Genomic DNA, 17,958 nt, shown 5'->3' on the forward strand with positions numbered 1-17,958 from the left:
ATAAAAACAGATTTATATTATGTAGGAAAGAGATGACAGTCAGTTTCACATGGCAGGAATCAGTATCTCAAAGGGAAAGCATTTTCCTAAAAAAATCAAATTCAGCATTTTTCATATAGAAAAGTTTAGAAGGAAAACTGATTGTTCTTGACTGCAACTGTTCTTTTAAAATACTGTTTACTTAGAATGACAAAGTGCCTAACATATCTGAAGTTCTTACACTGTTAACTGAAGATGAAGATGGGAAGGACAGCTAAAGTTCTCAAAAAAAAAAAAAAAAAAAAAAGTTAAAATGGAAGGAATGAAGGAAAAGAGAGTGGCTACAAGTCTGTAGGCTCTGAAATTTTACTAAGCAAATCCAGGGCATTCTAAATTGACTTGTCCCTTGCTGTCCTGCAGAAGCTATCAGAGGAGCCTGAACATGAGGAAAGGAAGGAAGAAAACCTGCAAATGCGCACCTCTGTAGTGCACTGACTAGATCTCATTACTGGAGCAGTACAGGAATGCCTGAAAGCAAATGAATAAATATTTATGGCTTCAAAACTGCCAGGACACACAAACTGTAAAGAATGAATTTCTCAAAATACATTTTAAAGAAAAGGAAATTTGAGACACAGTACTCTTGCTCACAACTTCTATGTAAATCACAGTATTTAATTCTAGTAACAGTTAACATTTAATGTGTTCCAGCCACTGGTAGTGTTCATTAAGTTCATATGAATTATGTAGGGCACAAAATATGCTTCAGTCTATTAACTTTGGTAGACCACTCAGCCACCCTGTGGGCCATCTGCTAACAAGGAATATTTGTTCATCCTCATCCACACATTAAAAAGCAATTCCACACAGGCATGAATTCATCAGCTTCGGTTTGCCAGGTTCCCTTGGGAAGGCTGTCAGAAAGCACAACCCCAGGTGAGGCAGGGTGACCACCGTACATGCTCCCCAGGCACAGTACATGGCAGGACAGGGGCAGTGAAGGTGACACTATGTCACGGCTGGCACTGCTACCATTACATCTACCCTATGGTTCATACTACAGAGAAACACCCCACAGAACCAAATTTACATTCTGATGAGCATACCGGCATCTAGTGCTTTTATTAGGCAAGAGCACCACTGGGTGAAGTACTGAGAAAAAGCACGTCCTCGCTCAGGCCCTGCTGGGAATTGAGGCTGGGTAAACGTTTTGCAGGCCTGGATCATGCTTCAAAAGCAAAGTCATGCAAATATAAATCAAAGGCTGAATGTCTTTCCAGACTGCATCTAGTACATAAATAAAATGCAGGAAGTCTAGCTTTTCCTAGGAAAAAAACACCCTAAGCTGTCTCAATAAAAATGGCAGAATTAATAAGAAACACAGAAGCATTCACTCTCTTTATCTTTTTCTCTCTATTACATGTGGACGAAAATACTGGAGTTAAAATATTTTAGAGATTATTGTCCACGTGAAGCACAAGTTAAAGATACTGCAGCAGGGCCTGGGGCTACACCATGACTCACCTGTTGATAGTGATCACAGACATTTCTATCTAGTATGTAACCAGCAGAAACAATGCAAAATCCCACTGGGTGCCAAAGAGCTCAAGTGTACTAGAGAAAGAAAGAGGCTACTACTTGGGGCTGGAGACGTGCTCTTGGGAAGAGACAGCTCTAAACCCCAAGGCAGTCCAGTTGAGGGGAAGAGAGACTGAAGTCCACAGGCACCCCATGGGACAGGATGTCCCATGAAGGACTGTGGCCCAGAGTGACAGAAGTCATCATCAAGCACAAAGAAATTAGAGATATTGCACATACTAACCCTCAATTTGCCACACTCCAGGCATGTCATAGGGTTAATGTTGATGCACTCTGTGTAAGCAGTGGTGAAAATGCAGTTTCCTTCCAGCCTTTATCCCCAAAGGGAAGGGAAAGTAAGGTAGTTAATGTAATTGTGTCCTTTATCTCAGTAGCAAAATCTTTGATTAAAAGTTTGTATTTAAAAGTAATTAGGTAAAACCCCTGATGCCAGATTGTTTTGCCCGCAGTGCTTTCCAACAAATCCAAAGTTTATTTTTTCCCCTTTTTTTTCCTCAGTTAGATACTAAACTGTGGGTAATTATTTTTTGCCAAAGAAAAATGTATGCACTGAAAAGATATAATGTACATGAACAATTTGAAATACAGCACCTGGGTTGAGCTGTAGATAGTAACTGCTTCCTCATCCCTTATTGTTTCTTATCATCTCTTCCCCCCTGCACCCTAAAATCCCTATCAGCACTAAAGTAGTTGCATTAACAAAAATGAAAAACAAATAAAAGAAACTAACAGAAAAAAAGAAAAAAAACAGGAACAGAAGCACACATACATCCGGAGGATAAAAACAATAATGTGGTTCAGAAAACTATCCATATATGATAAAAATAAATTCTGCCACTGCTTCCAGTTCTATTTTCAACAGCCTTAAGACATACTTTTTAGGGTTTTCCTCTTTAGAAGTAGCATTTTTCAGTAAGCAAAGAAGAGCTCTCACTTGTTTGGTCTCTTTAGCATGTAGACCTAAATACATAAAGTGATACCAGACAAATTCCTTGTCTGCTTTCTTCTCCAAATGTTGCCAAAGTTTTTTTCTGCATTTTCATTCTTTTTTCTCATACTGTTATGGTCCATTCGTATAATTCTGACTCCTGAGAGTCAGGAGGGACTACTCCTTCTTACCCTGGTCAGTCAGTTCTGGAACTCCACTTCTACTGTCTAACCATGGTTAGCACACAAGGTAGTTTTTGATCAAATACACATAGAGTATATAGAGAGTAACTATAAATTTTATAAATTGAGCTACTGTTAATCCTCAAATAATTTTCATTTCCAGCATTTGACATTAGATAAAGTGGTCAGTCTGGTTTTTCAGGATCAAAGTAATGAACTAACAAACTGAAAAATAAGACTTCTGGAAAACCAACAGTCAGTTTCAAAACCATGCAGCTCATGGGTAGCTAATCAGAAAAGGAAATATCAGAGCCTCTGATGAACAGAGAAACATCATGTGAGAACTACAAAAATAGTGAAGCAAAGGAGGAAAATCAACAGCTTCACAACGATTTTGAGGACTACAACACAAAAGCAAAGATTTTAGCCTAGATTACCATTAATGTAAGTAATTTGCAACATAAAATAAAATATAGTCCTCAGGTAAAATACAGATTTAAAATTAATTACAAAAAAATGCAAAACAAATTTTGTTAACAGCATCCTAAATAAATAAATAAATAAAAATCTATTTTTTAACAGTATAGAAATAATTGGTGCATTTTCGGAATGTACTTCCTGCAGTTTCTTTCATGAAGGATACCTTTTTCCTGTCCCTTTAAACTCTCAATTCCTTCTTTTAGCAGCCACTGTGATAGAGTCTTACCTCTGAATGGCTGGAAAGAATGCGGTGTGAGTAACTCTTTTCAGAAGCTGCCATCAATTCATCTTTAAGAAGAATCCTGAAGGAGTAGTTTGTGAGCTCTCCAGCTGGCATCTTCCTCCAAAGAGATCAATCACATTACCTCCTCGACATGTTCAACTTCAACCAGTCCAGGAAGCAAGAGCCCCAAGTTTGTTTTAAAACCTGTGTCTCCAGCTCAGCAGTCTTGCAAGCCATTGCTATGCCACCTGGCCTGCTCATCAAACTATTTATCATTTCCATTAATGCTGCCTTTGTGCTGTACAGGAAGAATGCAAGCAAATGCACTTTGCAATAGGCTGAACACATGAACCTTTTTCTGTACAAAGGAACAGTAATGCTCTTTTAAAAGCTACTTATACCTTCAGAATCTCAAAAGAAAAAAATAAAAAAAAAAGAAATCAAATTAATAATACACTGCTTTGTTGAGCTACCAGAATATTTTCTCTATTTTCAGCATGTCATTTCCTCTCACACTATTCTGCACCCTTCTCCTCTCCTGATGTCCCCCTCCTCAGTTTTTCTGCTTAGACCTCAGGAAAATATAATAATGTATTGGAATTTGATAGGAGTGTGGGTAAGAGGGAGAAGAATATCAGTTTATTCTTCACTGATAACATGCTTCACATCAACCAGTACAGTTAATTTCTGTAAAATAATTCACAGATATTGAACATCCTGAACGAATTACCAATTACCAATAAACTTACTAGATTAGTTATATCTTCCTCATCCTCTATTAAAAAAAAACAAAAACAAAAACAAAAAAACAAAAAAAAACAAAAAAAAACACCTCTAGTGAAAAGACTTGAAATATATATAAAAATATATATTCCTTGAGAAATTGCACTTGCTAGCAGGACTATATGAATAGCATTCTATGTTTTGGATACAAGAACAAAATACGGAAACACCACTAAGAAAATCACAGAGAAAATACAACTGAAGGGGAAAGAGTTTAATCAACAATATTCATTTATTCATATTTAGCCTATTTACTACATTAAGTTAACTTTACTCATTTCTGGCAGCATAAAACATGCTTAAAATTCTTATCCTTTATACTTAAACACAATATTAAAATTGAGGAATGTGTTGTTAATGGAGAATGAGCTTTAAGAAAGAACACTGCAGACAGGTAATCCAGAAAAGTTTATCTTAGTGCAAAAATAATCACTATAGCTCTTTGTTACCAGATTTAGAATTTAATATTTTAGCAAGATTTTTCTAACTTGTATTTGAAGCATTAGAGAATAATCACAGAACTATATGTGCGTGTGTGTATATATATTCTTTCGACTAATTCCTATTCTTACCAGGAAAATGTTGTCATTACACTACCAGTACTGTACCAGTAAAAAGAAAAAAAAAAAGTATATGGTAACTGAATTCAATAGCATGTTAGCCAAAGTAAATTCTATTTAACAAACCCTTTGTCAAGGAACATTGCTCTTCTGTTCAGAAAAACCTGAGCTGGAAATTAGAAATTAGATTTATTAGGGCAAACAAAAATGCACAAATAAATCATGATATTACTAGTATTTGACAGAATGAACTCTGAAGGTTTCTTTGGATGACAAAATTACCCACTGGTGAAAGAGTTTAGATGTATAGGGGTTCTTTTAGATGTGATCTACCACCTTGAATCTTCTCCACAAGAACTCTTGTGTATAAATCTAAGTGGCCCTAAGTTGTGTTGGCATATTTTCCTGTATGTTGCTTTCCAAGTTTCACCATTCACACATATGGTCCTTCAGTGATACAAAAACACATAAAGAAGGCAAAATGTTTCCAGACCACCAGTTTATTAATAATTCAAGTTGGTTTTTGTTGTTGTTGTTTTAAAGTTATCTTACTTTCAAACGAAAATATTTTTCAGAAGTTTTAATTAGATGAAAATATGTCAGTAGTTGGAGAATAATTTTCAGTTTAGCTGCGTAATTCAGTTGCCTTGTGTTTAAAAATCACTGAAAAAGAAAACCAAGGATCTGACTCCAGGAGTCGGATATCCATTGGGGTACTTGGCATATTACTTAATTTTTTGTGTCTTAGCACCCATTTTACCTTACTGCTCATTCATCATGAAGTACAACTAAAGTTCAATAAAATAATCTTCTTTATCCTTTTCCTTAAATAAAGTAAGCTAAGCAATTCATATCATGTATGTTTGTACATATGTTTTATAGTTAGTTTCAAACAGCTGATCCCAGTTCAGACTGTTTTGAGGGGAAAAAAAAAAAAAAGAGAGAGAAAAAAAAAACGCTTTTAACGTTAGAGCACCATAGTGAAACAGACCTACAATGCCACCCGCACACTGTCACTGGAGGGAATCAATGCACTGTTGAAGTTCAGAACAGACCTTAGGTCCATGGAATGGTCTTTGTCATCCAAAGAAGATGAGGAAAATAATTTTTTTCATTCTCTCAGATTGCTTATCATCTGCAGCATAAAGCAATTTAAGGAAAAAAAAACAAAAAACAAAAAACCTTCACTCACTGGGAAGTATGATTTCTCAAGGGGCTTACATCTACGAGTACTGTGGTTTAATGAGGGTAAAAAGCATAAAGAGATCTATTGCAGTCAAAGGACAAAACAGTCTTTTGTCAGAGCTGTCAGAATCAATGTAAAAAGAAGCAGAAAAATAAGTTTAGCCATTTCCAGCAAAACCTAAAAAGAAATAACATCAACTGTAAATCAAGAGAGACTTGACAGAAGGCATATGTGAACACTCTAAACTGGACATTACACTAGGTAACTACATTTATTCTTGGAGGCTAAAGAAGATAACTTTTTGCTACAGGAGCTGATAAGAGTGCAAGAGAGAAAAACAATCTGGGAATGAAACTAAAATGCACAAGGGTGGGGTTATCAGATCTGAGTCTGATTTAGAGTAATTGAGAAAGTGCTTGATACTACAGGTACATTTCACTAGGTTCCACCAACCAGGAACAAAATGTGCTAATACTGCTGTAGTAGTGAAAACATAGTTAAATTTGGGGAAATTAGAGGTTTTTATTTAAATTATGTCACATGCAAAACATGAGATCATGTCTGTATTTTTCTGTTTTCATTTTCAGTTAAATTGTTCTGCCTTTCACATTTTTTACTATTTGAAAATAGCGAATAAAATGTACCAGTATTCAAGAAGGGAAGAATCAATAATTATGATCATACATACCCCAGCCAGCACTCTATAAAATTTAAATACTTATGTTTATTCAAACCCACAAATATTTGGAGTACATTCATTGATATTCCAATGATTTCTGGAAATATGTCCTCCTTCTGTTCCTTAGAAAAATTCTTTAAAGTGCTTAATTTTAGTTTACTTTATATTGAGGCAGATAATTTATCTTGTTCCAATAAGTTCAAATTCAGTTCTTGGCAAAAGAACAAGGAGTCTCTGGTACATGTTTTCCTGAAAGACAAGGTGAACTCATGCATTATGTTTAACTTGATGACATTTAATTTTCTTTTCAAATAATTAATTTAAATCTCCAAAGAATTCTCCTCAAAGAACAATGCAGGTCCATTTATCAAGAAGAGTAAGTGTATTAAACTTCTTTCTTTTCAGAAAACTAGCTAAAGTAGTTCTTAACTTCCAAAATGTAGATAGTCTAAAACACCTTGAAAATGAAATAGTAGCTTAACAAAATCCTCTTTACATCTGATATTTTCATATAGCACCATAAAAAATATTTTTGAGCTTCATCAAATAATAATACAAGAAATTTCTTTGAAAAAGAATACAGTAAAACAATCAGCTACATCTAAATACCACAGTCAGGTTTAACACAGAATTACTAATTAAATGTTCACATGATATTACTGGACACAGCACATGAAACACTCTGTACTGAAAAGATACTATGCAGTAGGTAAACAGTCTAGAAAATATTTCTTCATTCTCCAAAATCATATAAAAAATATTATCAGTTTTGCAGCCAAACCAAATCTGAAATTTCTGTTAAACTGGGGATGTTTTTATGCAGCTGCATTCCCTTTCTTATTCAGTGACAGAGCAGATGTGGAGCAGAACTCTAGCTGATACGCATAAGATGCCTGAAGACTCCTTTGTTTCCCATCACAAGTGTATCTCTCTTTTAGATATTCATTCAGTTCACTCCATTAAAAACATCAAATAACTGGTTTTGATAACTGGCATTGATAATGCTCGAATTGAAATGCACAGAAATATTTACTTTTATTTATATACATTTATATTTATTTACTGTGATAAGATATCCCATCCCACTCTGAATCTTTGATAAGTTTTATATAGAAGACTATTTATTTCCAGAGAGGATACCCGCCCAGACTGTCAAATACAGCCAGGTGAATTCTGCATCTGCTTCAACAAGCTAGAATGAAAGCAATCTAAAATTGCACAAAAGGGTATAAGTACATAAAAATCTACATAGATACAGTTTTTGTGTTATTGACAGCTAATATTAATTCAACTTGAGGAAAAAATATCTATACAGTATGTTAATAGCATTTCATAATACAGTATCTCTAAACATTCATTCAGTAGAGGCATTAGTATCAGCTTTACACAAGTCAGAGAAAGTAGTAGTGTTGGGACTAGTCATGACAGTGACTTAAGAGTTCATGGTTACTTGTCATTTTTGTATTGTTCCATCTCATAAATGTGTTAAGAGAACATAGCCATAAAAAAGCAACTCTGGAGATGACAATTCCACAGCCTTGCATCTTTTATTCTAAATTATATGTTTCTAGATTAATTGTAATTAATTTAAACAACTCTTTAACTATGCCATGAAATACAGTATAGGATTATTACTGTGTGGTTTTTCCTTTTCAAGACCTTCTGTTTACTAGACTAAACCTACTTCCTTTTAGTCTTTCCTACCACATAATATCTTCATAAACTTCTAATCTGATGAACGCTCATCTTTCTTAACACAAAAATATGAAGAAAAATTAACACAATTTTTTTTTTCTCGAGTATTGCACTTGTGAGCTTATTGACTGCATGCATAATTTTTATGTCAAGGTAGAACGCGGAGCCTGTAAATATGTCATTTCAGTTTTCCTGTAAAACAATAACCAACCTACAAATTTTAGAGCTTCATTGTTCTTTTTTGCATCCTTGTGACAGGGACGCAAGAGGATACTATTTCTCTAATATGCGCATAGAAGGAAGCCACTTAGAACAGTGTGACTTTTTGAAACCTGTATTCCCTAAAATGTAAGCTGACCTGTCAAAGGAGGAAATTTTTTGTTATTTAATATTTATAAAGTTAAAAAGAGAATTATTCATCAATTTGAGATGTTTAAATTGTATTAATGTAAACACTGCAGCATTATCCATGGACAGAAATGCACAGGACAGACCTATAAAATAAAGAAATCTTACTGTATCCTACCCAATTTTAAACAGGTTCCAAGTTAAAAAAGTAATTACTAGGAACAGATGGATGAACCTAAGGAAACAGAAAATACATTTCAAAGCTTGGATAAATGTCTAACATGAATAAATTTAAGTTTTACTAACTTTTCCAGACTGCAGAAATTCACTATCTATCATCCACCTAACATACATCATTTTAAAGTGTTTAGTAAGTGTCTTACTTGAGTGATTTGAAAACTTAGAACCTTTGTCAACTTTTGGTTTGTTTTATCCAGTTTCAGTGTTATTTAAGAATTTCACATACACATGCATCCAGAATTTTAAATGTTAAAAAATTCAGCATACATTCTAAGAATCTGTGACCTTTCTAAGAATATAGTAAGAACTGTGTTCCTCTGTACTCCTCTTCCCTATAAACAAGTAATTATGGATTTCATCCTGAGATGAGACCTTTGTCTTTTGTTAGTTTTGTTACATGGTTCTAAAGAAAGAAAGTAAGAAAAAATTCCTCTAACTAATTTTCTTTTCTTTTCTTAACTAATTTACTTGGATTTTGATCTACAGAAATTTGCATTGCTGGTCTCTGCAAATGTCTCCTACTGTAATGTGGATCACTGTGGTCTGTGCTCCCCAGTTTCATTAAAGACATCTCTCCCTGTTTCTGCATATTATCTATTATTGTACAAACTTTACCCTTGTATATAAAATTTACAAGCCTTAAATATATTTTACTGTATGCCTCCAATGTCATTTTGTAGGTTTATTATTATATATCAACAAGATTAAAGTCTTATTTCCTGAGCATAGGTAAACTGCACTGTTATTGTATTAGATGTCAAGTGTTCAGTCCAGCATTCTCATTTTCTTTCTTCTTTCTCATTCTGCTAAGAACAGACATATATATGTGTTTATGAAGAAGAACAGCTTTTGACAAAAATTAGGGGTTATTCAATTCATTTACAGGAAAACAAAGATATGAACAACCTTTTTCGGGCCATCTCACTATGTATCCTTGTTCTTCTACGTGTCTGATCTTTAAAGTTTCTCAAACATATAATACTTAGAACAAATTTTCTTCCTGAGCTAAGATTTACTTTGAACCCATTACAAACTTTTTTCCTTAATCTTTTAGCAAAGTTACCCACTTTCCATCACCACATACCCTTTTTCTGCAAGATATTCACCATTTCAATATAAATCTGCAATACTTGGAAATTGACAGTATGGAAAAAAACATCCTCAAGATATATCACATCTAGAAATAAGATGTGGGAAATATAGAAATTAGATAATGTGAATTTTTATACTAGTCCCAGGAAGGAAATAGTTTTATTTAGAAATCAGTGCTACTAATATACCATTGTAAAAAATATCGACAAAATGGCATCTTTTTCCTTCATTTGAATTAAAGCACTGTATTCAACACTGAAGACCATCATAAAACATTTTCATTTCTGAAGCCATTTCTCAGGCTTTTATTTTGGCTTCGGTTCACAGATGCAACAGATTTTTGGTGTTTATACTCATTCACTCAAGACCAAAACAAATGTTAATTAAGAAAAAATCTCAAAACCCTGTTTACATCAACTTGATCTGCATAAAACATTAGTTGCCAATACAAGTGCCAGTATAATTTAAAGGTCCCAACATCTAACCATCCATGTATACTTTGCTTTGGAATTGTTTGGGATGTAAAAGCTTATTTGGAATCTATCTGCCTTACTTTTCTTAGGACAGATTGCAATATGCACTTGAAATTTTGGTATTTTGAAGAACGTACTTCGCTGTTTTAAGAATTAAAATTAAATCAATTAAAACTATTAGGACATGCAGCGAATGAACATGCTGTCATTTTTCCCATTTTCTTTCCTAATGACAATTGACTGTAGCAAACCTGTAAACTGAAAGGACTTAATTAGTATCCAGGGACAGTTTGGCGGTATTTAATTAACTAAGAGATTATAAATTACTTTAAGGAAAAAAAAAAAGAAATAAAAACTAACCAATCTCTTGTTAATTCTTGCTAGATCTTTTATGGGAAATTCTAGTTAAAAGGAATATACCTTGCAAGAAATACTTGCCTTCAGACTAACAAAATAATTAAATAAATAAAAAATTCAAGAGCCTGATTCTAATTTTTAGTTTGTACAACAGATGGACAAAATGAAAAAAGTCTCATGAGAGTTAAGATGAAGGGAGAAAGGAAGACATAGAAGAAAGCAGAACTTAGATACTATTTGGAGCCAAAAAAAGGTTAGTGTAGTAATATTCAAACAGAGATTCACAGGAAAAGTAGACTGTTTTTCCCTGAAAGAACAGACTCAGCTAACCAATTTTTTCAGTTCCTAAGATAGAACCAAGGCATTACTTCTTATCATAATATTTACACCTTTCCCCATTCTCTGAGCATTGTTTTTATTACTCTACCCTCATCAAAAAGACAGCCTCCAAATTTCATTGATACTTTCTTACTTTTCTTCTGTTTCTTCCTCACCATTTACTAGCTACATGAACTTCTTATTTGAATCATCAACATCATCAATAAACTTCTTTTTTCACAGAACAATTAGAACAGTTTGTCAGAGTCAGTTCAAAAAACACTGAAGAAATTATTACCTCTTACCAGCCAGTAGTTCTAACCTCCAGCAGACTAGCTGCAAATCAGACAAGGTTTTTTTGAAATCTCAAACCAAATATCAATGCCAGGGCATACCAGAAGTTTTAGGGTGAGTATGAAGTAAAAGTATCAAATTAGGATATTTCTGATGGAAATTCAGGAGTTCATTTTTAAATGAAGTCAATCATCTACAAAACAAGCCTCCACATTTCCTATGCTTTCAACTCTTAGGAGCCAAAATCAGGGCTCCTGCATCTGAAAATGCAGTTACTGAAATTCCAAACAAATATGGCATCAATTTTCTAACTTAGCTAATATGCCAAGATCAGCACTACAATGTAGCTGTTCTATTTGACCAGCCATCCTATTACATCTTTCAAGTAATCATCTTTTTCTTCAGAAACTGAGTTTTAAATAAAATCAGAAGACATAGCTGTTAGCAACTGTGAAGATACTGAGGAAAATGCAGACAGAGCGTGACTGGTTTATTGACACTTGCAATCTCAAACACACAGAATTCAGCAACTGAAGGATAATTATGAGAATACTTATGCTAACAAATCTGCATTATTTGTTACACTCTACCTTGTCAATGGAATTTCTTATAATTAAGCTTTCTTAAAAGAAAGCTGTAACAGTACTGACACTCCTCATCCTTCTATTTGTATGCATGAATATATATTCATAGAACTATATCTGCACATAGTTGCACAGTTTAGTCTTACCGGTGCTGTCATCATAAACAACAGTAACTGTTTTCCACTTGAAGAACTGCACAAGGTCAAGGATGGCACGGCTGAGTGAAGAGAAGTCTGGATAGAGACTGACATAGAAGGAGTCCTTGTTGTCTGACACCTGATGTTTCCAGCGGGTCTGGATATGTGGAACACCCAAAGCATTGCAGATGGATTGCACAGCATTAGCTGAGGAGCTATGGGATGGTCCGAAGATGGCAGCTACCCCAAGGGATAGCTGATCACAGGCTGAAGGGGAGACAGAAGTCTGTCAGTAATGAGAGGAAAGAAGGCAGTGTGCCAGAAGGTATTGCACAATTTATATTAAATAAAAGGTTCTCCATGAAATATAACTTGACTGTTGAGAAAGCTCCTTTCTTCTTTAACACTTCCATAGATTTCAACTTCTGAATACATTTCTAAATTTCACTGTGAGCTGATGAAAAACAATGCTTAACTTCTAAATAGTGCTCAGCTACATTTAACAAACACTTCTATGTCAGCGGAAGTCACAAATGCCAGCATATGTGTATACTTTGAAAAATGCTGATAAGATATTAATGCTCATTTTCATATTAAATTTGGAAAAGGGCCATATGCGATAGTATTCTAACATAGGCTGTTTAAAATTTAACTTCTTCCTCAATTCATCAACACTATTTTTGTTGAGATCCTAGTTACTCAGGAAATGTGCATGTCAAGTGGATTCCAGTTAAGTATAAAGCAAATGACAAATTTCATTTAAACTGACAGTTCTATGCCTGAAAAGCATGTTAGCTGGCTTGAAAAATTTAATGGCAAATGGTTTCCCTAAAAGAAAATTAAAATTTCTATTTGCTAATGAAAAAAGTCTGAGTTCATTTTTAAATTCTGGAGATACCCTGTCTTACTACAGCTACATTAAAAAATAAAACTGGCCCTGAGAATCACTGGCATGACACAGCCAAGCAAAAGTAACTTAGTGTTCCTCTTTCCAATATAGGATGGCCCCATCTATTCCATGCTTCAATAGTATCTCACCTATTTTATTTCCCATGGTATGCTCCAACATTATCTTTCAGAGGATGAGTTGGCACATTGCAAAAAGAAACTAGGAAAATTAAGCAACAGTAGAGAATAGTTTTTCAGTCCATGCCTTGTTCCTGTTCAGATCACCGCTATAGACATAACTTTTATGAGCACGTGGTTCTGAAACTCAACAGATTCTGCCTTTCTGAGGAAACATCTTTTTTGGTAGAGAGAAGCAAGGGAAAGTATCTCCACAATCCAATATGAATGTATTTATATGAGATTAGATTACTTAGTATTTTTACATCACCATCATTGTCCCACACAACTGAGGAAGCAAGCAGTGGAAACACATTTTGCTGCATTGTTTTTCCTCAGTAAGTTGAAATTATTTATTTATTTATTTTTAAATTGTGTCTTGTCTGTCTTTTTTAGCGTGATTAAAATACAGCAAGCCTTTCAAGTGCATTCCAGAAATTGTGCTGGCACACCTTTTTATTCTTGCAGAGTATTGGTGCTTTAAATGAACTTATACACACAAGATCTCCACTGCATTACTAAGCATAGGATTAGGGCCTAAATGACTAGCCTGATAAAAAAAACATTTATGCTAATATTGCCCTTCCTAAGAGTAATCAACAAGCTTTATGCAAATGTCAGTAAATGGGATCACTAACAACAGCAATAGCTACCAGATGGCTTTTCAATGGGCTTTTTTTTTTTCTGTTTCTCTGATTTGAATAATGCCATGCTTTCACATGTGATTTAATACAACTCTATCAGATGCATACTAATTTTTCTAGTGCATTGAAGGATATTTTGTTTGCATTTACATTACTCCTCTCTGAAACAGTATCTTGGAAATATCATCTTGCTTTCAGGTTGCTTTTTTGTACAGTACTTTTAAAATCACATTGATATTTAGCCTGTATTCAGCTTATAAAGTATGTGCTAGTAAGAAGTCTAAACAGGCTATTTTTTTAATGCAGCACCTGCCTGCTCACTAATGGACATAATCATGAACCACAAAATGAGTCAAATGCTTCAATCTCATTGTTAAAACTCTGCTTTGGAGTCATCATAAGAAAATGAACCTTTTTATATTAACCTTTAGCCTTTTATTCTGAACTAAAGTACCTGTCAGCATCCATATAGTCGGCTGTACTGTGAACTGATGAAGCAAAAAGCTATGAGTATTGAAAGATTACACAGATTTTCATACAGCCTGACTAGTAAAGATTTGCAAGATGCAAACAAGAAAGATAAATATATCCAATCGATAACATTTTGTCATTCTAATGTCAGCTATTCTATCAAGAGATAGCAATATTAAGGCTAGCTTGCAATCTCCAAGCAACCCCTAAGTAAGGTCTAGAAGTGGAGTTGTCAATTCTGAAGATACTTTAAAAAATTAAAAATTTAGAACAGATTTCTTCACTTTTTCCTACTTCCTTCAGGGATGAAGACAAACTATTCAATTAAATTTCACATGGCAGAATGCATTAGAATCAGGAAGTAGTTAAAGCTGGAAGATGAGGAGGAGCAGAGAATGATGGGGCCAGAATGAAGGATTCATTCTATTGGCTGAGATGGAAAGAATAGCCGCCCAGGACATTCTTTATCTCATCAGAATAACTGTCCAAAAAACCTTCATTAAAGAGATAACATACATCCTTTCTCAATCTCTGCTGCAAATGAATCATTTTGCTAGGCATAAATGTTTAGTCCATAATATTTTTCATATACTGAAGTATATGAAAATTGAAGTATATGAAGATCAAAGTATAATACAATTAAAATGTTTGTTTCCATACAGAGATATTGTCTATTCTGATACCAAGCATCAACAGCTGTATACTGAAATAGTTAATTTGAGAAACAAACAGATTAGCAAGATAAACTCAACATATTGCAAATAAAAGGTAAAAGTATTTATCAATCAGTATAATCAATCTAAATTGATTTGTAATCATTATTGTATTCCATTATAAAAATGTACTTCATACACATTCATCCTGACATAACAGAATTTCCCTAGCCAGCATTTCTAATGTAGCATCAGAAGTTTTCATTTTACGTAGCAACAAAAATCTCTTCTTGTGTATTTTTTTCAGTTAGAGAGAAATGTTGGGGACCAGATCTCTCGGAGGATTTAAGGTCTGAACCTCTCATAAGAAATACATGTTTACTTTTTCTTGTTAAGTATTCATATGAATCATTTGCATAATCATTCATACGGAATTTGCATTGCAATTTATAAAAAAATCTACCATTAAATAATGTGTACTACCATGTAAAAATTTAATTTAAATTCTCTCATGAAGTTTTGGGTTTTCAATCAAAAAAGGACATATAGGACTTACTGGGTTTTCAGCTTTCTACAGTAAGACAGTGATAAAGTATAACTTCCACGTGGCATCACAGTATTGGAGACCAGAATGTAAAGCAATAGCTCATAACTTCAATTGTTTGTGAGAATCAAAGATCAGAAAATTTAGGAAGAAGTGTTCATAATATTTTATAATCTTGAAGAAAATCATCTGATGATGATGCTTTTACATTCATCTCCTAGCAACATACTTATGCAAAGACTTAATTTTCAAGCTTAGTTATACACTTTGTTCATATCAGATGAGCAAAACTACAACTACTTGCTCTCTTTTGCAACACATGCCTGATTAACTATGTGAGAGATGTATATGTTAAAGATATTTCTGAAGATGCTCCTAACATGAAAGAATACCTAAAACTGAATTGGAGCCTTGGTAAATATCTGAGAATGAGATTTTAGCCATGAAGCCATAAAAAATTCACATTCCGATTTTGAGCAGCCTTAATGAAGGAGAGGGATTTGCAGGCTTTCCTCCAATGATGCTGGAAACTGCTTCTGTATTAAAATTGTATTAAAATTAAGGTAATTTTATTTAACTCATTAAGTTTGACGGGTAATGTCAACTGAATTAAATCATATTCTCAACCATAAAATGTTAACTTCTTCATAGAGAAGTATTTTATGTTTGGAGAAAGCATAACCCACGGATAACTCCTACAAGGGTGAGGAAGTCACTGAAACATTACAGCTTGTGCAGCCCTTGCAGGACTATCTGTGCAACAGCAGGTTCTGTTGCACAACCAGCAGTTCTGAAATAAGTCAGTCTGAATATGTTCAATGGTATATAGTCTTGACTATATCACTGAAGTCTCAGCCTTTTCCAAGATCATTGCAAGTAGGGAACACTTGGCCTTTTCCAGAAGAAAAAAAAAAAAATAAAAAAAAAAATGGATCAAGGTAGTGTTTTCTGACACCAGAAGGCCAAATCTCAAAAACACCCTCATCACAAAACTCAAGAAAAAAAAATAAATATTTCAGATTTTAAACTTTTAAAGAAACAGTTTTTGAACAGGGTAGTGGGAACATAGTTTAAATAACATAATATTAGAACAGTTACCATTACAGCTTTCAAGGGGCAATCTTTAAAACATTCCTTTGTACAAGGTTGTGGCTAATATCAATGTCATTGAATATCTTTACAGACAGACATTTTTTTCAGGTAGGTAAAGCAGGTGAGTCTTAGCTGCTGATTAAAGAAATTAAATATGCAAAAGGTTACCTTTTTTGGATGCTTCAAAACTGTCATAGAGATTTATCTTTTGGGTGTCGTATGTTAATGTAGTGTTTGGCAGAAGAGTTCTGTTTCTGTTGATTGTGTTGACAGCAAATCTGAAGGCTAATTCTTCTGCTCCCATTGGACCAGATTCCACACACTCAAAAATACCTCCTGGTGGTGAGGGAGAGAAAGAAAAAAAGAAAGAATGGAAAAACAAAAAACACTAGTAAGCCAAAATGGCATACAAGAACAATTTTATTATCATTTTGGAAAAAAAATTCCTTCAGCCTATATATAGGATATAGAATATTTTTAACCTAATAAACCTGATATAGTGCAGTTAGTAAAAAATATCTCATTATTTCAGTGAGATTTGGGGCAAATTATAACCCAAAAGCATTATATTTTAATCAGACTTACCTTAAAGAAACTATGTTGGGTGTTTTTTCTTGGTTTGGGTATTTTGGTTTGTTTATTTTTTTAATTGTTGTTTTTATTTTAAAGACACTCTCTTCACTAGTATGAATAAAAAACTATAACAGTATAAAATAATCACATTATATAGAAGAACAAACTGTAGGGATGAAGAACATGTAATTATTATTATATGTACTCAAACTTGAAAAGATCAAATTCACACTTTCAGATCATAGGTGCATGCAGGGCAAGATTTCTGGAGTCTATTCATTATGTAGCTATCTTGAAGTGGAAATTTCTCTTGGAATTGCAACTTGTGAAGGAGAATATTAGCAGGATGCTTCAGATTCTGTCAGGAAGGTTTATGCACATTTTAGAATGACTGCGTGCCTGAACAAATTAACATGCTGAGGAGAGGTTCAGATTGTACTCAACTGCACTGACCTCGGTGTACATGCTAATCTTACTCTCAACAAATAGAGGAATTAACTATAGTCTGCACAAAGCTGGATCTCATGTTGAATGCATTCCTAAATGCATTGTCAGAGTACAATCTACCTCAGAAGACAGGCAGTTCCTAGAATGGCCTTAATCTTAAATGAACCAAGCAAGATTGCTGAACGATATTGCACATCAGTCCTTCTCATCTTGCAATAAGACATCACCATTCTCGCAATATGAATTAACATATATGTTGGGATAACCATTTATTCTTTGATCTGGAAAGGCAAAGAATGGGGTGTCAATAAAAAGTGATCTAAAATTATGTT

At 33.9% G+C, this 17,958-nt stretch overlaps 1 protein-coding gene across 5 annotated transcripts in view; it reads right to left on the reverse strand.

Annotated features, from left to right (window-relative positions):
- GRIK2 (glutamate ionotropic receptor kainate type subunit 2) overlaps positions 1-17,958 on the reverse strand; it is a 341,691-nt gene that overhangs the window by 211,114 nt on the left and 112,619 nt on the right. For all 5 annotated transcript variants that reach the window (XM_015858743.2, XM_015858741.2, XM_015858742.2 and 2 more), the window contains 2 exons: positions 16,775-16,942; positions 12,147-12,404 (listed from right to left, as the gene is read on the reverse strand). In XM_015858743.2, coding sequence (XP_015714229.1) covers positions 12,147-12,404; positions 16,775-16,942 — 426 coding nt within the window. The remainder of the gene's footprint in view (positions 1-12,146; positions 12,405-16,774; positions 16,943-17,958) is intronic.

This window comes from Coturnix japonica, chromosome 3 (assembly GCF_001577835.2).
Source record: "Coturnix japonica isolate 7356 chromosome 3, Coturnix japonica 2.1, whole genome shotgun sequence".
NCBI lineage: Eukaryota > Metazoa > Chordata > Aves > Galliformes > Phasianidae > Coturnix > Coturnix japonica.